Source organism: Schistocerca americana, chromosome 3, assembly GCF_021461395.2.
Source record: "Schistocerca americana isolate TAMUIC-IGC-003095 chromosome 3, iqSchAmer2.1, whole genome shotgun sequence".
Taxonomy (NCBI): domain Eukaryota; kingdom Metazoa; phylum Arthropoda; class Insecta; order Orthoptera; family Acrididae; genus Schistocerca; species Schistocerca americana.
Window position 1 is genome coordinate 205,247,173 of NC_060121.1, and position 22,137 is coordinate 205,269,309.

Consider the following 22,137-nt stretch of genomic DNA (forward strand, 5'->3'; position numbering starts at 1 on the left):
TCATCAATCCCCTGAACTTAAAAACTAGTTAAACCTATCCAACCGAAGGACATCACATACATCCATGCCCGATGAGGGATTCGAGCCTGCGACCGTAGCAGCAGCGCGGTTCCAGACTGAAGCGCCTAGAAACTCTCGGCCACTACGGCCGGCTCTAGAAGTTTGTAACGAGAATTTCCGAACACCCTGTATAATTATGATACCTAGTTACAAGTAAAACAGCTAACCATCTTCAGCTGTAAAATTTCACAGAACATTACATATGAGGCAGAGCAGCGCAACACAAACTGTGATTATCACAAAGGTTATGTAAAGTCAGTGTGTACCAATGACGACCAACATTGCTATGTCTAATCACCAGGCCGGTGACTGTGCTTGTACTTAACAGCATTCGTAGCCAAATCTCCCTTTACACGATCTGCTCATGTAAGTACCACCTTAAACATATACAGTCCGACTAGGAAATGTGACGTAGTGTGCCATTATACCACTGCGAGGATGAATGTGTGAGGTCGTTGAACACATGAATAGTAACACTGTATCACTAATAACTACATGTGAATAGTGCTTATCACAAAGCAGTGAACAAATCTGCCTCTTTCACGTAGAACCAGTAAACAACAGAGTAACATGCCAGTATCAGAGCAGGTAGACCAGTGACTAATTGCTACGTGATGGGGCTTACAGGAAAACGACACGCCAGCTGATCACATTGAAGTGGTAGATAAATGTATGCAATAATATATCATGTATACCGAATGTAATAATAATAATAATAATAATAATAATAATTGTAACTATACACGTAGACGAATTCCAGATTAAAACAAACAGCGTAATGGTAACTTTCAATCATATTACGAAGTGATAAAGTGCCGCTAGGTGACACTTAACTTTTTATGCAATGTAATACAGAGTATTAATAAGAAAATTTGCTTATTGGTGATATCAAGCAGTCAGGTGTAACCAACCTTAAGCGTTAGATTATCCAAGGATATAAAATTATTACATTAGTGAGGAACGTACTGGAGACCCACGTGTTTTATCTCAGTATGTAAGATAATGACATATGCGATTCGGAAGCATATGGATGGATTCTGTCCTAGCATTCGTAATAGCAATCGATTAATCGTTATAAGTCAACATATCACAGAAACCAGTAGATATTACAATGCAAGTACGGCACGTCCTAGCATAATCTAGAGAAGTCATAACACATCGTTTATTCGTATATAGCAAGCATACATATGAAGATATCTGATAGTAAAACGCCCTATTCAAGTGAAGATAGCAGTAACATGGCGTGCATCCTTCTCAAAAGCAAATGAATGAAGAGATACTCCACAAGACCAAGAAACAAGCTCAACCAAGGTACAACAAAGACTTAGTTATAGGACACCATCACATTTGAATTGTATATATTTAAGAATTAATGCCAGAAGCATAAAGAAAATATGGATTTGTCTCATAAACAATCTATGAATAGTAGTTCGATGTCTACATAACAGTGCGAAAAGTCAAACCTATTAAGTTTAACGTAGGATACCTTTACTGATCCATAATTTCTCATACCGGTTAACTTCCAGAAAATTTTCTGCCATCTAGTGGCTTTTTCACTTTGAAATGTGAATATCAGTTACCATTATCCGGTTTGCTTTTGTCTGCGACTTGTCTACTTAGTTAATTACAACTATTATTATTATTATTATACCCTGTATACGTCATACAATAATTAGTACAGTTATCTTTGTACTTCAATTAATATACTCAAACTACAATTCCACGTGCTTGCTAGTCGTTTTCCTGTAAGCCCCACCACGTAACATCATTAGTGTTCTGCCTGATCTGACATGGGCATATTACTCTGTTATTTAATGGTGTTACGTGAAGCCGGTTGGAATGGCCGAGCGGTTCTAGGCGCAACAGTCTGGAACCGCGCGACCGCTACGGTCGCAGGTTCGAATCCTGCCTCGGGCATGGATGTGTGTGATGTCCTTAGGGTACTTAGGTTTAAGTAGTTCTAAATTCTAGGGGACTGATGACTTCAGCAGTTAAGTCCCATAATGCTCAGAGCCATTTGAACCATTTTTGTTACGTGAAAGAGGCAAATTAGTTCGCTAATTTGTGATAAACACTTTTCACGTGTGAACACTAGCTGATATAATATCATTGCACAATGAGTACGACGGTCTTACACATTTGAATAAGATTTATGTGGTTTCAACCTTGCAATGTCATAATGACACATTGTGCCGTATTTCCGATTCGGATGTTATATTTGTAGGTGATACATAAATGTTCACGGAGTTGTACTTGAACAAAAAGGTTGGGCTATGAACGATGTTAAGCTCAAGAATGCAATCTATCGATGACAATGTCTCTCCTACCGGGCTGGTTATCATACCCAAAAATTTTTATCTTATTTTATGTGTACTGACAGCATCACACTACTCTCCTTCATGTGTAATTTTTTTATAAAGTTTCAGGTCTGGAGAGGGCTATCTATTTCAGCAAAACTAGTTATCGTCATTGGAAATAATTTTTGTGATCTTAACTTATAAAGGATTATTTATAAGAATCTGTAACTTTTAACGTTGATGGGTCGCTTATCTCCAGCCTGACAATGTCGGAAATAATAAAGAGAACAAGCTCTTCCTCTAGTAATAGACCATGAAATTAGAAATTTTCACAAATATACTGTTAGAAATGAGCGAATCAACCTTCGAATGAAGTTACACTAAAATACACTTTATGCACAGATTACGCCCACGAAACAGGTTCATGTCTCTTAGATACTTCAGCAAATATGACTTTAAGTACACAAAGTAATTTCATTACAATTATATAGCACAACTTCATGCATATTGAAATGATAAACTCCTCACCATAATCTAAGATAATGAGTCACGGGATACTTCCCAATATCGTGTCGGACCTCGTATTGCTCGGCGTAGTGCAGCAACTCGACGTGGCATGGACTCAACAAGTCTTTGGAAGTCACCTGCAGAAATATTGAGCCCTGCTGCCTCTATAGCCGTCAACAATTACGAAAGTATTACCGCTGTAGGATGATGTGGACAAACTGACATCTCGATTATGTCCCACAAATGTTCGATAGGATTCATGTCGGGCGATGTGGATGGCCTAATCATTCGCCCCAAATGTCCAGATTGCTCCCGGTGGCCAAAGCGTTTGCTCGAATTGTCCAGAATGTTCTTCAAACCAATCGCGAACAACTGTGGCCCGGTTACATGCCATCGTAGTTTGGGAACACGAAGTGCACGAATGGCTGCAAATGGTCTCCAAGCAACCAGACATACTCATTTCCAGTCAACGATCAGTTCGGCTGGACCAGAGGACCCAGTCCATACCAAGTAAACATGGCCCACATCATTACGGAGCCACCACCAGCTTGCACAGCCTTGTTGACAACTTGGGTCCGTGGCTTCGTGGAGTCTGCACCGCACCCAAACACTACAATCATCTCTTGTCAACTGAAATAGCGACTCGTCTGACTAGGACACGATATCCAGTCGACTAGGGTCGACCGATATGGTTACGAGCCTAGGAGAGGCGCAGCAAGCCATGTCGTGCTGTTAGCAAAGGCACTCGCGTAGCTCGTCTGCTGCCGTAACTCATTAACGCCGCATTTCACTGCACTGTGGGACGTACAAAGAACGTGCATCCCACATTTATTTCCGCGCTTTTTTCACGTAGTGTAGTGTTGTTTGTCTGTTAATATTGAGAACTTAACGACCGAGAGCAGTGGCGTTTCCCTAAAGTGAATTCTATCGGCCACCGCGTTGTCCGTACTGAGAGGTAATGCCTCAAATTTTGTATTCTCGGTTCATTCTTGACACTGTGCATTTCGGTATGCTGAGTTCCCTAACGATTTCCGAAATGAAATGTCCCCATGCGTCTAGCTCCAACTACCATTCCGAGTTAAGAGTTTGTTAATTATTGTTGAGCAGCCATAATCACGTCGGAATCTTTATACGTTTATTACTTGGGTACAAATGACAACACTGCCGTTTTATGCTTACCTTTATACGCGATACAATCGGCATCTGTATGTGAGCATCCCATGATTTTTGTCATCTCAGTGTGCACTGTGTAACGTGTCCTCTTATATTATTATGTTTTGCTATTGTTATTGTTAGAAAAATCTTTATTCAGAGGGTCGTCGAAATTTTGAAATAAAAGTTATCGTGGATGTCGCGTAATAAATATTTCGCGTGAAGCGCTGTTGCGACAAAATGGTTCAAATGGCTCTGAGCACTATGGGACTTAACATCTATGGTCATCAGTCCCCTAGAACTTAGAACTACTTAAACCTAACTAACCTAAAGACAGCACACAACACCCAGCCATCACGAGGCAGAGAAAATCCCTGACCCCGCTGGGAATCGAACCCGAGAACCCGTGCGTGGGAAGCGAGAACGCTACCGCACGACCACGAGATGCGGGCTACTGTTGCGACAAAGATCAATCGTGGAATCTAAGCCACTGAATATTACATATAATGATATTAAAGAATACGGCCGACTGACTACATCAAATAAGAGGGCACGTACATTCGCGAATGAGTGGACAAAAAAAAAAAAAAAAAGGCGTTAATACTGTGTCGAAAAAGAGTCTTAAATGTAGTTATGCTTGTACACACTCAAATCTATGAGCACATACGAACGGGATAGAGGCACGTAAATTTTGAGTGCAACCATCCCACGTGGCTTGGATAAAAAGACTTACAGTTAAATGCATTTATTCATCTTAGAACGTAAATGCATGGACTTCGAAATTAAATGAAAAGAAAGACTGCAGGTTCTGAATGTCACGGCAAATATACTGAAATTGACGGTAGTGGCCACGAAAGGAAAGAAGACGAACACATTCATGTACCTCTATTGTTGAGCAGCGTCGCCGTGAAGATCGTAGCCTCCATCTAAATTCTCTGCATAAAATTAAAATAATAGTAATAATTTCCCAGAATTTCAGGAGCTGGGACCCATGGTATCAAAAAAGACGAAATCGCTCTGCTTCAAAATCACTTTCATTATTTAACCCATTTTATCAGTAAGAAATGCACAACACTAGGACAGGATAACAGCGAAAGGAAACTTATTCTACAACTAATACACGAAGAGCGTAAAGCTTCTTTTGTTCAGCAAATGCTTTACGCATTAATCTCTGGTAGTTGAACTAGTGTCTATATATTCATAAAAAAATTTGTATAATTCCTTTACAACTGTTACGTTCATATACTTTCAGCATAATAGCAGTTGTTGAGTTAACATTATTATAGGTACACCCAAAGCCTGAAATATGTTTCATTCGTCGTGAGTTCGTAACAACTACACCAGCCTCCAAATATTGTCAAAATACCATGAAGTAGAATCGAGATACTTATCGTAGATACCCAGTGTTCTTCTGGCTTTTACTTACGCAGTGACCCCCAATTCTAAATACCATCTCCTTTTCACTTTTCGCTCTTTCAACCCCACTGCATTTCACACAATAAAAAAGGTTCCTATAGCAGTTTCTCAAGATGTGTCTCTTTTCGAAACTGCACCTGCCCATGGCACCGCAACATTTCTTTGTACGTTGCGGCGCATCAACATACTCCATGGTCCAAATGCTATAAAAGCATCGCTTCCTGTGTTATCCCTCACAAGCAGTATCGTGCGCTCTTCGAAGCTCCTTTCTCAAATTCAAAACAGGTGATATGTAGCGCCTCTTCGCCCGTACGGGCTGATCTGCGCGCACGCTACCTTAATGGCAACCTGCTTTTGGTTCCATATTCGCTCTGGATAAAAAGCTATTTTCTCCCAACCGCTGTCACTATCACAAGTACACACTGTTAATCAGCGTATTGTACTACACGACACTAATGACTCCAAGCAGACCAAAATAAACATACCACAGCACTACACGTACCTCCAACCACTTGTAGAAAACACTCCTACTATAACAGGAGACATTATTATATGTTTGCCTTTGGTGTGCAGCAAAGCGAAGAAACCGTTGATTTGCGATTCCTACATAAATCAATCAACCAAAATAAGTATTCCAAAATCAGAAAAAACTCAAATGTATTTCTCCTTGCCATCACCAACAATAAAATCATCACATCGGCTCACTAGCGGATATAATTAATCATGACATCATGTAACAAACATTAGCAAAAATAATCATGTAACTGCAATTACAATTGGACATTTGATGTAGAGTGGGTCAGTAAACTTGACCTATGCAAAATACATACCAAAGTAGCAAAGAACAACAAATAAATATATCAGTAATATGGAAAAGCCGAGCCTCTTGTCTCTTGCTGTAAGTATGCATTAACTAGTACACACATTGTTCATTTCATAATGTACGTCAAAATCGGTTACGAATGGCTGCCACACCATGTACTAACGAAAGTAGTGCAACCTCCCTACGCACTTCAATCAATGCTATACTTTCCGTGCTGGCGAATGGCGGGATCAATTCACATTCTGCCTAACCACACGATCCGTTTCGATAGGCGGTCTTCTAAAATGAGGATAACGGCCTCGCCTGCTTGGTTCTGTCTCATCGTGGACACGCAGCTGCCTCGCGTTTACTTTGTCACGCGAGTGTTCTGCACTTCCTCTTCCCTAGACAATCTTTACACCCTCTCCAAGTGCTGAATGAACTTGTCAGACTGTCACGAGGCGCTGAAGTAAGCCTCTTACGTCGGTAGACGGGCAACTTGCTCTCTAATCCCATCACTACAACCTCGGGCTCGAGGTTCCAATTTATTTCTCAAATAGGATCATTTAGGAAACAATTTTCTCGAGAAATCCTTTATAAATTCTTGCCCGGGTTCTCTTCTCCACCTCTCCAACCACTGAATCCCTCAAACTGTTCTATTTGACTCGCAGATTCTTAATAAAAGCGGCCTTCAATCAATGCAATCACAGTTTCACATTTCATCATTACTTCTGCTAATCATCGCTATGCCTCTCATGGCAAGTCAGTCTTCAGGTAGAAAATTTTGCCCCTTTTTTCCCACCCTCTAAGCAATACATGTTCATCATCATTTCATCATTGCTCAGGATGTACATGAACATGAAAATTAATAGGCTGAAACTGTATGCATCTAATGAATGCGGATTCCTTGCGTACTACTGTAGTATTGTCAATATTATTGCCCCTGCCACTTGCTGCTTTCTGTTTACTTTACTGTTTAGCGTTATCACATTAATCCCCACAGCTCCCTCTTGTACATCAATATCAGGATCAAATTCTCTCGCCTCGAATTGCCGAGCTATTTGACCATAAATCTGCATGTACCGAATAGTAAATTCACTACTTACAGCGTGAAGCTCTCATATTTTGTATTTCGCTCCGGTATGTTTCTCAAGACAAATTTTGGACACCCGACTTACTTTTCTTTCCACCTGCTTTTCTAAAACCTCGCAACTTTCTAGGCAGACTTTATGCACTGCACCAGCGTCAGTATTTAGGCTGCTGTTTACATTATTCATTACTATATTTAGATCCCAACAAAGAATCTGTTTATACTGTTCCATCTTTTCGTGTACAGTGTTATTAACAGTAACTTGATTAGCCTTCATTCCTCAGTATGGCCATATTCGCCTTCGTTGGATCAAATTTTGTATTTATTCTGTAGTTTAGGATCTGTAAAGCACCATTATTACTAGCGACACTTGTAGCGAACTTCGAATTCACACTGGAGTCTAAATTGAAGATGTTTATTCAAGGCATCAGAGTGATGGAAAAGCGATATTGCTGTATCTCGGTGCATTACAGCAGAGTCTGTTGGTTGCCTGCACAGTGCTGTCCTTTACCACGTTACTTTGATGTGCGGCCACATAAGCAAAACCAATGTTTTCCATAATATCCTTCTGCCTCCCTGTATTTAGGTGGCTGCGTGGCCCAACGATGACAGGAGATATCCAAGTCAACCACGAGTGAATTACAATGTCACCGATAATCAAGTGGAAAACAAATCATGCAAGTGTTGAGAACAACACCCTGTTCGTAGATTTAAGACACCTCTGTTAAGATCCGTACGAGGTTGATGCTCAATACAGGATGTGTCATGGACGCTAGAATATTGGATGGGTTTAATTAAAGTGCAGTTATGATACACGTTCAGACTGAGCTGCAATTGGAGAGTCGACTGGTGTCCACCGGCAGAATCTGCCATCTAGTGCGACGAGAGTAACAAATCGTCTTTGATGATTGACACTCGCTCACCGAACTCATCGACTGTCGAATGGATTTAGAACTTATTGAAAATGTAGGTTAATCCGATTAGGGCTTTGCTACAATACAAGTCAAATATCGTCTTTAACGTCGATGTCGTTGAGAAGAATGTTAAATATTATATATATTTCATTCTGTAGTAAATTTTGTGATGTTTTACTCAGAACTGATATAATATTTCATACATTGCTCAATACTGGAGGTGTCATGGTCGCTGGAATATCGGGTGAGTACAATTATAGTGCAGTTACTCGTACACGTATGGTAACGAATCTAGGTATATACTGTGCGCGTCAATGCGGAAACTATTTACGCTGGAGAAATTAGTTTCAATTTTGGCCACCACATGCAAATCTGGCGCTGCAAATACAAGAAAGACGAATAGAAATGTTGCCATATGTAATGGACTAGGAACGAGTCACTGGCAGGCAAGGTCAAACAAGAGAGAGAGGCATAGTGTCGATGTTAATATTAACCGCCGCTTGCACACTTTGTTTAATATGAGGACCGGAGACGTCGACGAAATGTTGTGCAGCGTCAGATTTGCACTTGTGGCCAAAGTTGGGACTATATTATTTCAGTCGTTAATCAGTTCGTTCCGCGAATATCTACCAAGTTTTACTGTCATACGGTAATTACAGCCCACACTGGACCTCTGTGAGTAACTGCACATTAATTAGAACCACCCAACATCAACATCAAGGGAGGCCCGTGTGAATCACTTCAGTGAGATGTACAACAGAAAATTCATTTGAGGAAAACGTATATTAGAAATTTTAAGGAAAAGAGAGAAAGGAAATATAACCCATCGTATACGTAATTCCCGTATAAGAAGGAAGTGTTTACAGTTAGATTTTCAATACGAACTAATGTTTTATTGAGTTACAAATTACTTCTCTTTATAGTTACATGTGTTTGGCTGATTTTCGGCTTTATAATGAAGTCACACTATGACAATTTGAATTTTATGGAGAACTCAGACGTCAGATTTTGATCCATTTCCCCAAGAATCTATGAGAGTTAGCTACTATTCAACCAAAAGTAACCAAAAATCTCTTCTATCGTGGGTAATTGCTGGATGTGCAAAACCTGCGGAGTAGTCAGTCTTACTGTGGATATAAACGTCACTGACCATCTAGAGACACAAAAGATGCTCACCGTGTTACCGAAATATATCTGTTGTGGTTTCGTCGCTTCTTTCGTTATGAAGAATCTCTACCTAGTTGTCACTTTACAAGAATCCTCTATATTTTATGCCCTATTAGATTTTTAGAATGAAATAACACTTAAAGAATCACAAATTACGCAGAGCATGTTTATGTCGGATTGTTTTCTGATACTGTATCTCGTCTGTAAATTAAAAATTTCGTCGTCTACATAGAAAAACTGAATTCTACATCTACATCTACATCCATACTCCGCAAGCCACCTGACGGTGTGTGGCGGAGGGTACCTTGAGTACCTCTATCGGTTCTCCCTTCTATTCCAGTCTCGTATTGTTCGTGGAAAGAAGAATTGTCGGTATGCTTCTGTGTGGGCTCTAATCTCTCTGATTTTATACTCATGGTCTCTTCGCGAGATATACGTAGAAGGGAGCAATATACTGCTTGATCTTCGGTGAAGGTATGTTCTCGAAACTTTAACAAAAGCCCATACCGAGCTACTGAGCGTGTCTCCTGCAAAGTCTTCCACTGGAGTTTATCTATTATCTCCGTAACGCTTTCGCGATTACTAAATGATCCTGTAACGAAGCGCGCTGCTCTCCGTTGGATCTTCTCAATCTCTTCTATCAACCCTATCTGGTACGGATCCCACACTGCTGAGCAGTATTCAAGCAGTGGGCGAACAAGCGTACTGTAACCTACTTCCTTTGTTTTCGGATTGCATTTCCTTAGGATTCTTCCAATGAATCTCAGTCTGGCATCTGCTTTACCGACGATCAACTTTATATGATCTTTCCATTTTAAATCACTCCTAATGAGTACTCCCAGATAATTTATGGAATTAACTGTTTCCAGTTGCTGACCTGCTATTTTGTAGCTAAATGATAAGGGATCTATCTTTCTATGTATTCGCAGCACATTACACTTGTCTACATTGAGATTCAATTGCCATTCCCTGCACCATGCGTCACCATGCACCATTCTTGGTACACAGCAGAAAAATAAAGGTAGCAAAATGTAAACTCATTCACTGCATCCAACACGACGTTACCACACTGTCCTGGTGCGCACTGGCTACAATTTTTGCTGCTTAGTGATTGATAATGGGCTCTCAGCATGCTATCCCGTTTTCACAAGCCGTAGCTCACGTATGGAGAGTAAGTATTGCTTTCGTTGATAAATTGTGCACATAATGTCATCACTTTAAAAAGCTAGTATAAATTTTTTGGCTCTGTTGCATAGTGAAAGTAACTAAACTTACTACTCCACATGTCAAGTACATCCTAGGTCCCTAAACTGCTACTGTTGGTACTGCCATCTTGTAAGCACTCATGATTCATAATTTCACCCCTGCTTCATACATTATGGAACATGTTTTCAAAAAGTTACAGGCAATATGACTGGTTGAATAACCAAACAAGTGACCATTGACACTCTTAGTGCCAAATTTCTCTCTCTTTACACGTGTACACTGAAGAGACAAAAGTCATGGAATACCTCATATAATGTGTCGGAACTCCTTTTGTCTGGCGTAATGCAGTAACTCTTCGTGGCATGGACCCAACAAGTGGTTGGAAGTACCCTGCAGAAATACTCAGCCCTGCTGCCTATACAGCCGTCCATGATTGCGAATGTATTGTCGGTGCAGGATTTCGTGCACGAACTAACCTCTCGATTATGTCCCATAAACGTTCGATGAGATTTATGTGCGGCCGTCGGGGTGGCCAAATCATTCACTCGAAATGTCCAAAACGTTCTGAGATGACGCATTGTCATCCACAAAAATCCCATCGGTGTTTGGAAACATGAAGTCCATGAAGGGCTGCAAATGGTCTTCAAGTAGATGAACATAACCATTCCTGGCCAATGATCGGTTCAGATGGACCAGAGGACCCAATCCACACCACATAAACACAGCCCACACCATCATGGAGCCACCATCACCTTGTTCAGTACCTTGTTGACAACTTGGGTCCGTGACTTCGTCGGGTCTGCGCTACGCTCAACGCTCCCATCACCTCTGAAATCGGGACTCATCTGAGTAGGCAACAGTTTTCCAATTATTTATGGTCCATAGTCAAGAGCCCAGGACAGGCGCTGCAGGCAATGTCGTCCTGTTAGCAAAGACACCAGCGTCAGACGTGTATCGCCACAGCCCAATAACGCCAAATTTCACAGCATTGTCCTGACAGATACGGCCGCCGTACGCCCACATTGATTTCTGCGGTTATTTCACTCAGTGTTGCTTGTCTATTAACACTAACGGCTCTGCGCAAACCTCGCTGCTCTCGATCGTTAAGTGAAGGCCGTGGGGGTACTGTGTGGTCTGTGAAGACAGGGAATGCCTGAAATGTGGGACATTCAACAAACGGTTGCCTCTGTCGATGGCGAAATAATGTCCATAACAATTTCTGTATGGATTATCCCATGCGTCTAGCTCCAACTATCATCCCGCGTTCAATGTCTGTTAATTCCTGTGACCATAATAATACCGGGAACCTTTTCAAATGAACCACCTGAGTGCAAATGACAGCTCCGCCAATGGACTATCCTTTTGTAACTTGTGTCTGCGATGCTACTGCCCTTTGTGAACGTGCATATCACAATGGCATGTCTTATGTCACCTCAGTGTGTTTTGATCACAGAAGCCACAAACCTGACTCTACAGGTTCATAAAACGAATTACACTACTGGCCATAAAAATTGCTACACCACGAATATGACGTGCTACAGACGCGAAATTTAACCGACAGCAAGAAGGTGCTGTGATTTGCAACTGATTAGCTTTTAAGATCATTCACACAAGGTTGGCGCCGGTGGCGACACCTACAAAGCGTTGACATGAGGAATGTTTCCAGCCGATTTCTCATACACAAGCAGCAGTTAACCGGCGTTGCCTGGTGAAACGTTGTTGTGATGCCTCGTGTAAGGAGGAGAAATGCGTACCATTACGTTTCCGAGGTCGGATTGTAGCCTATCGCGATTGCAGTTTATCGTATAGCGATATTGCTGCTCGTGTTTTCGAGATCCAAACTGTTAGCAGAATATGGAATCGGTGGGTTCAGGAGGGTAATACGGAACGCCGTGCTGGATTCCAACGGCCTCGTATCACCAGCAGTCGAGATGACAGTCATCTTATCCGCATGGCTGAACCGGATCGTGCAGCCACGCCTTGATGTCTGAGCCAACAGATGGGTCGTTTGCAAGACAACCAACTGCACGAACAGTTCGACGACGTTTGCAGGAGCGTGGACTATCAGCTCCGAAACTATGGCTGCGGTTACCCTTGACGCTGCATCACAGACAGGAGCGCCTGGCAAAACGTCATATTTTCGGATGAATCCAGGTTCTGTTTACAGCATCAGGATGGTCGCATCCGTGTTTGGCGACATTGCGGTGACGCACATTTGAAGTGTGTATTCGTCATCACCATACTGGCGTATCACCCGGCGTGTGGGGGACTGATGACCTTAGCTGTTTAGTCCCCCTTAACCATCCCAACAACCACTACCACCACCCGGCGTGATAGTAGGGAGTGCCATTGGTTACACGTCTCGGCCACCTCTTGTTCGCATTGACGGCACGTTGAACAGTGGACGTGACATTTCAGATGTGTTACGACACGTGGCTCTACCCTTCATTCAATCCCTGCGAAACCCTACATTTCAGCCGAATAATGCACGACCGCATGTTGCAGGTCCTGTACGGGCCTTTCTGGATACAGAAAATGTTCGACTGCTTCTCTGGCCAGCACATTCTCCAGATCTCTCACCAATTGAAAACGTCTGGTCAGTGGTGGCCGAGCAACGGGCTCGTCACAATACGCAAGTCACTACTCTTGATGATCTGTGGTATCGTGCTGAAGCTGCAAAGGCAGCTGTACCTGTACACGCCACCCAAGCTCTGTTTGACTCAATGCCCAGGCGTATGAAGGCCGTTATTACGGCCAGAGCTGGTTGTTCTGGGTACTGATTTCTCGGGATCTATACACCCAAATTGCGTGAAAATGTAATCGCATGTCAGTTGTAGTATAACATATTTGTCCAATGAATACCCGTTTATCATCTGCATTTCTTCTTGGTGTAGCAATTTTAATGGCCAGTAGTGTATGTGACGCATCTTTTTAACTTTCATAAGCGAGATGTTTAATTGCATATCTTTCACTTAACATTCTTTTTTGTTGATGGCACTGCCCTGGATCTCATGTGTAGGTGGTGCATTAGTTGTTTGTGTTTACGTGCAGCGTGCGGACAGACCTGACGCCAGCGGGCGCCCACAGCTCCCTGCTGGTGGCGCGAGTCAGCAGCGGAGACGCCGGGAACTACACGTGTGCCGTCTCGCCTTCAGAGTTCGCCACTGTCACCGTGCATGTGCTCGACGGTGAGTACGTCCACAGTGACTTCTGTATCAGAAAAATTTTCGGTAGTTGAAGCTTTATAACTCTAGCACTTTTTAGAGACGTCGTGTTGGAAAGTAAGGATGACAGGGAACAAATTTAATTTGCCGACAGTTGGGACCAAGAAGACTATCATTGTTCATGTACGTATTTGAACTTAATATAGGTAAAATTTGCTTGATTGATACATTCATGTTTTTAACTTTCATGGACTAATGAGTATGTATGCTAACAGTTACAATATCTCATTTTCGTATATCAAATAATGATTGTTGCATGGGCAACAACCTCAGCTTCTCCTTTTTTATTTAAAAGAATCTTGTTGTTTACAGTGATATCAATAAATAGTGGTGAATACCTCAATGATTTAAATTATTTTTATTTTTTATCTCACAAATTCCTTACAATATAAACTGTATAACGGTGTTTAATAAAATTTAACAATCGAAATGCTTTGTGCCCACAATTTGAAAATAGAGTAATTTAGGCAGGTACTTCGCATTTTAAAATTCTGGAAATATGTTTGTCCTTTTAATGATTTCTTCTACCACATCCCGTAACTATTTTAGTTTTTTCAGTAAAACTTAACCCAAACTTACCCTTCCACAAATTGCTGCAGATTTCAATGGTGGGCTATCAAGAAGTGTCTGCGTGTGAAACATTCAATGAAACATCATCAATATGAGCTTTCAGATGCGAAGGCCCACTCATGTACCCTGGATGACAGCAGGATACAAAGATTTATGCTTGGCCTGGGCCCATCAACACTGACATTGGACTGTTGATGATTGGAAACATGTTGCCCAGTTGGTCGAGTCTCGTTCCAAATTGTATCGAGCAGATGGACGTATAATGGTATGGAGACAACCTCATGACTCCATGGACCCTGCATGTCAGCAGGAGACTGTAATAATGTGGTAAGCGTGCAGCTGGAGGGATATGGGGCCCTTGATAAGTCTAGATATGCCTGACAGATGACGCGTAATCACCCTGCCTGATCACCTGCAACCATTCGTGTCAATTGTGCATTCTGATGGACTTGGGCAATTCAAAGCAGGACAATGCGACACTCTTTATGCCCAGAACTGCTATACAGTGGCTCAAGGAACAGTCCTCCGAGTTTAAACGCTTCCACGGGCCACCAAACATCCCAGAATGAACATTATTGAGCATATCTGGGATGCCTTGCAACGTGCTGTTCAGAAGAGATCTCTGTCCCCTCGTACTCTTACAGATTTATGGACAGCCTTGCAGGATTCATGGTATCAGTTTCCTCCAACACTACTTCAGACATTAGTCGAGTGCATGCCACATCGTGTTGTGGCACTTCTGCTTGCTCACAGTGGCCCTGCTCTTCAGTGTAGATCTTCCATGCTCATGACTGTCATCAACACATAAGATGCAAAGTACTTCAGTTTGAAATTCTATAACTAACTCGCAGTGTCATATTCATATGTCATATTCAGATGTCATATTCATCAGGCTCAGAAACCGCCTTAAGCATCAGTATGTCTTTAAAAAGTATATTGTGAATAAAAGTTAACGACAGTTGAAGAAACTTGTATGTTGTTTAATTTTTTGTGGTCGTCATAAAGTATCCCATCCTTGGTAGTACAAGTTATGAACAATGTGTTTAAGAATATGCTAAATGATATTTTCAGGTTGTCGAGCCAACCTACATATCAATACCCTTAACAATATTTAACAACGATTAACGAAAAAGGTTTTCTTTACTTTTTTGGTTGATGAAAAGGCCCTCCCCCACCCTTGGTAATATGCGTTGTAGAAAATGCGTTGCTACTGTATTAGTTGATAATAAACCTTAGATGCTGCATAAATCATTCGCAAATTCTTCTAAAATCTTATTTTGGGTGTTATTTATCACCAAATCTCCCTTGATGTGGTCTGTACAACACTTTCTGCTTAGTATCCCAAAGATCTCAAATGTGGCCCTGAAAACAAAAACTTAGCATGTATGTTTCTTCATTACTTTAATAAAGACATTCCATCTAGGTTTTAGTTAGTCAAATTTTAATGTAACTGCTTTCTGTTCTCATCAGCATTTTTTAGTGTCTATGGTACATATAAAAACTTCATTAACAATCACCTTTGTTCCTTCTGATTGCAAGTAAAATACACAATCAGTGTGAAGTAAATTAAATTCATTACTGAACCATCATTATACATTGATAATTCTGAACATCATACGTAAATTACAATAGTCTTTTTCGAACAGGCACTGGTAGGTGCTAAATGAATCTCTTTATCATGCTACTATAAAAATCAACCTGCAAGGCTACAAGTTATCACCTTAGTATGTACTCGTATGTATGTATGTATGCAGTCCTTCATGATTTTCATAATAACAATTTTGTCTCATGTATAGAAATGTAAAGTCTATCTTTGGAACGTCAGATATGAATCAAGTTACAGACTGTATATAATTCATGGATGTCATAAAACAAATGCATTTCAAAAGCCACAAATTATCTACCCAAAACCCTCATGAAAAAGCGAAGTTTTCTAATAATTTTTTTTAAATACTCTTCATAATAAAAAATGAGTAGACACGGTTGAGCAAACGTAATTGATTGATTAATTATTGTAAAATAGTAACTTTTAATGTTCATACAATTTACAAATTAAAAGTACTTGGGGAAACAAAAAGACGAGTGCTCTATTTATTTGCAAATTATGTCGACAGTGCTTGAATTTTCCCCTTGTTCATACTTGTTACACAGGCTCATATGTATCAAACGAATTTGACAGGTTCACTACTGTTTACGAGATCTTTGGCTGATGCTAAGTCGCAAAAACGTAAATAGCAGTGGCGGATATAGTGTTCGATGTGACCACACTATTAGTTTATTGTATGGACAAACTGTAATTTGTAAAACATTTCATTCAATATACTGGAATTGCTAAGCATAAAGGCATAAAAAGAGTAACTAGAGTAACTGAAACTTCAAATCATATAAAATACTGATGAATATTGCTCGCGAAAGACTGTGCAAACTAAAGGCAAATATATCATCTGACGTGCACACAACATCATGGAGTAATACACTTCACTTTTCAAGCTGTTGAAGAGATGCGGCTTAGTTTATTCTTCGCATCAGAACATTTGTCTATGAAGTAGAGCCTGCCTTGTGTTATATTTTATGTGCAGCCTTTCAGTAGTCGAATGTCTCAGGTGCGCAGAACTTTGATGTATGGAACAACTTGAGAATAAAGAACAGAATACCGACGGTTATCTTTAACTTCAGAGCATTTTTTAAACGCATTGATCTCCAATTCTGAAATTCGTTCACTGGAAATGGTACGACTTGGAACAAAATCTAGTCAGTCCCAAAGGCATCTGTAGGCTTCCAAGGAAGACCTGTAGCCTCCATTTGTAATGGCAGATGTACACCAGCTGTCTTCGTCCTCTTACAATGGGCTACTAATTTCTTATTTCGGTACTACAGTTTTCTTTTGTGTTTTGACAACTTTCATTGACATTATCATTTGGAACTGGTTTTTTCATGATTCCCGCCTACGAGACCTTCGAAACAACTTTTTCATGGAGATTAACATTCAAATCTATCAATTCACGTTATAGTTCTCATTTTTATACTTTTATATACCTTTCCCAAGTAAAAAGAAGCGAAATAGGTATTTCCAAAACCAAATAGCTCTTGATTTACCTGCAAAGAGGGACCAATCTCCAAGAGTTCTTTTTTACAGTGTTTGACGATGGGTACTTTGTGGATCACTGCCATTTCCTCCTTTCCCCCCCCCCCCCCCCCTTCCTCTCGTTACCAGCCCTTTCCTGTTTCAGATGAGAATTGTCCACATTAAGAACGATTGCTGATAAGCGTCTGTGTGATCACTCTCTAATTTTACCTTCACTGTTTTTTCACGAGCTACACGTAAGGGGAAGCAATTTACTCATTATTTCTTCTAAGAGCATAGGCCTAAACTACCGAAATTTTAACAGTAAAGCACATAGTGAAGCTGAATGCGTTTCTTATTGCGCCTGCCACAAACACTGGCTGAGCATATTCGTGACAAATTTGTGTTTACTGAATAAACCTATAACGAGACTCGTTCTTTTTCTTATCTTCTCTATTTCCTCCATAAAACCTACAATGCACAGATCGAGATTCGGTCTTCTTCGTATCTTCTCTGTTTCCCCCATCAAACTCACAGTACTGTTGAGCAGTATTGAGGGATAGGTCGAACAAGAGGTTAGTAAAACAGCACATTGGTTGGTCGACTACACTTCCTGAGGATACGTCCAATGTTCCTCAGTTTCGTGTCAGCCTTATCTGCGGTTAAAATCACTGTCTGATCATAATCCTAGATATTCAATGGACTACTTCCATGATTGCTCTGCAATCGTGTAATGATTCAATAATTGGTCTCCCCTCCTACTTACGCGCAGCTTGTTACACCTCTTACTGGTGATGTATCTTTCCTGCTACTTTTCCCATTTCCTTTGTAGCTGAACATTATTTTTAGGTATCTTTTGTAGACCATTCTTTAATGTTATTAAACCATTTTATCTAATGTGTTTCAGCTCTTCGTATTACACTCTTTAGAATGTAAGCCACTTGCGATGCGATTAGCTCTCATTCATCACAAATGTGACTGGAAATCTTGTAAGAGGTATGCGACCTTCATGATCATAAATCTATAAGGAATTTATGAAAGCTAGATGACTGCGGCGAAATGGGTACTAGATGTTTCTAGATCAGTTCATTTCATACCTCATTACGCTTTTCGAGCTCTGCCCATTTTCAAATGACCTGATAAAAACACAGAGACAAGTACAAAGTTATATGATGTACATATAACACTGGTGACCTAAATAACCAATGAAGTTGCAACATATCTGCAGAAGAATCATTTTTGGTAGACGAACACATACCATTCATTCTGAACCCATACCATTTTAAATAAGCATTAAATATAACTTTGACAAGTGAGTCAAAAATCGTCTGGAAAACTATGTAGTTAAAACAAAATTGAGGCAGTAACTACATACGAAGATCTAAAACGGACAAAACTTACAGTGGAGTTATAGAAACGGCTTCTTCCAGCTATGAAAACAATGTATCAAAAGATGGCGTGACTATAGTGAGGCTGCTTTACTAGATGGTTCAAATGGCTCTGAGCACTATGGGACTTAACGTCTGAGATCATCAGTCCCCTAGAACTTAGAACTACTTAAACCTAACCAACGTAAGGACATCACACACATCCATGCCCGAGGCAGGATCCGATCCTGCTAACGTAGTGGTCGCGCAGTTCCAGACTGTAGCGCCTAGAACCGCTCGGCCACCCCGGCCGTCTGGCGATTTCGCCAGTTAAATATTTGTACTTAACAAATTTCGTGTTAAAATGGTATATGAAAATACATTTATTTATGAATTTTAAGAGTTTCTTTTTCCAACCTGTTAGGAAAAAAATTATATCTAGAAGGACTTTCCTAATTTTTACACACACAGCTTAATTTGTTCTTATGCAGTGGGTAACAGGAAAAACTACACAAAATTTTATTGATAGAAAATGATAGGACGAGTATTTCTTTGTAATTATAATTTCTAACAAACCCACAAGAACAAGATAGTGAAATATGTAAGCGGGGAGGAATACACGGAGACTTGGAACAGTGGAAGTTCAATATCGAAGATTATTTACCTGCTTCTCTTTTATTCATAAGCAGTTCGTCAAACACACCAAAAAAAAAACACTTCCGACATCTAGAGGTGTGCTCATTAATTATAGGATTTTGAGCTAGCCGACTGATGGTATAGATTTCAAGTTCCTAGAGAATATGTAAAATACTGACATGTTTCAGAGTGTAGTAAGGAAACGCAATTCTCTGTTGTGGTGAGCTGGTGGCTTTGGTCTTTCAAACAACAACACAACGCACTCTTGCTAATCGCATAGCTGTGTTCTCCAAATCTTATCTTGCTCTTCCAGTTTGGCCAATGCAGAATCTATCGAAAAATCCAAATTTAGTTTTACAGACGTTACAAGATTTATCATGTGGCATATCTGTACTTTAAAGTAATAACTCCCGTAGTTAGTTATTTTTTCGAAAGCATCCTGAATCCTAAATCTTTTAAAGGCATCGGTTATTTTTTCTGAAATATGTCCAGTGAATGACAGTAAAATATGTTTCACCGCTACTTTATTTTCAGTTGCGTCTCTTTCCACTTTTGTAAATATTTTTCCCCAAGTTCCTGATTGCAGTTTCACCAAACTCTATGAATAATTGTATTAATTTATTTATCATTTGCTTTTTTGTCTTTTGCAATTTTGTTTAGCGCCATAGTTCTCCTGACGATTTTAGACTTACTTGTCAAAGTTATATTTAACACTTATTTAAAATGGTGTCTATTGGTCTCTCAAAAATGTTTATTGTGCAGATATGTTGCAACTACAATGCTCATTTTAGATAGCTGTCTTTTATGTACGTCGTGTAACTTTATATTTGCTACTGCATTTTTGTCTACATCTACACCTACATCTAAACGGATATTCTGCAAATCACATTTAAGTGGCAGGCAGAGGGTTCGTCGAAACAACACAATTCTCTATTATTCCAATCTCGTATATCACGCGGAAGGAACGAACACCTGTATCTTTCCGTACGAGCTTTGATTTCCCTTATTTTATCATGGTGATCGTTTCTTCCTATGTAGGTCGGTGTCAACAAAATATTATCGTATTCGGAGGAGAAAGTTGGTGATTTCAATTTCGTGAGAATTCCGCCGCAGCCAAAAACGCCTTTGTTTTAATGATATCCACCAAAAATCCTGTATCAGTTCAGTGACTCCCCTTTGTTTCGCGATAATACAAAACGTGCTGCCTTTCTTTGAACATTTTCGATGTACTCCGTCAGACCTATCTGGGAAGGATACCACACCGCGTAGCAGTATTTTAAAAGAGGACGGACAAGCGTAGTGTAGGCTGTCTCCTTAGCAGATCTGTCACATTTTCTAAGAGTCCTGCCAATAAAACGCAGTCTTTGGTTAGCCTTCCCCACAACATTTCCTATGTGTTCCTTCCAATTGAAGTTGTTCATAATTGTGATTTCTAGGTATTTAGTTGAATTTACAGCCTTTAGATTTGACTGATTTATCGTGCAACAGAAGTTTAGTGGATTCCTTTTAGCACTCACGTGGATGACTTCACACTTTTCATTATTTAGGATCAATTGACAACTTTCGCACCATACAGATATCTTTTCTAAATCGTTTCACAATTTGTTTTGATCTTCTGATGACTTTATTAGTCGATAAACGACAGCGTCATCTGCAAGCAACTTAAGACACCTGCTCAGATTGTCTCCCATATCCTTTATACAGATAAGGAACAGGGCCTCTAACGCTACCTTTGGGAACGCCAGAAATCATTTCTGTTTTACTCGATGACTTTCCGTCAGTTACTGCGAAGTATCACCTCTCTGACAGTAAATCAGGAATACAGTCACGTAACTGAGACGATATTCTTTAAACACGCAATTTCACTACAATCCGCTTGTGTGGTACAGTTTCAAAAGCATCCGGAATTCCAGAAATACTGAATCAGTTTGAGATCCCTTGTTAATAGCACTCAGCACTTCGCCTGTGTGAAGAGCTAGTCAGCTCATCTGAAGATGGGCAGAGCCCGAAATGCGCAGTAAGGGATAGAACAAACGGGTCTAAAAAACATCTGGTACCTGTTTTTCCTCTGTCAACCGGCTGCTTTAAATTCTTTTTTGTTTAAAATATTATCTAGCCTCAGTTCTAGCGTAGATACTTCATTTCTGCTTCCTGAGTTCTTCATTGTTTCTTTTTCTGGCAAGGTAGAAACACTGTGCTCCATAAGGGATTATGCGGAGTGCCACGATTTTACAAAATGACACCTGTACAAACTCCACATACTTCAAAAGAATCATGTGGTGTTTACACGCTAGATTTGAAATGTGGCTATGACCAATGGTGATGTTGGGTCCAAGCGTGACGTTTTGTCTTATGGCACGATTGATAGCTACGTACTGGGGCAACGTCACAGTAAATAATACTAGCGAGAACGAAATAATTAAAGAAAATAGAAACGTTGTAGTTGTGAGACCTGCGTTTCTCCAAGTGTATACGATATTTAAGTATCTTACGGGAAGGCAGCCGAGTAACGTCGTCGACAATCGGTGATATATCGATAAGTGACCACCCTATCATTTTCAAGGCAAACCTGCAGCATGTAAGGGCTGTACAGCAATTTCGGTAAGATAAAACGCACACACACACACACACACACACACACACACACACACACACACACACACAC

General features: G+C 40.4%; 1 protein-coding gene across 1 annotated transcript in view; it reads left to right on the plus strand.

The window, feature by feature from the left end:
* Nucleotides 1-22,137, plus strand: part of LOC124607385 — a 445,395-nt gene that overhangs the window by 421,891 nt on the left and 1,367 nt on the right. Inside the window, exon 6 of the mRNA XM_047139701.1 lies at nt 13,663-13,799. Coding sequence (XP_046995657.1) covers nt 13,663-13,799 — 137 coding nt within the window. The remainder of the gene's footprint in view (nt 1-13,662; nt 13,800-22,137) is intronic.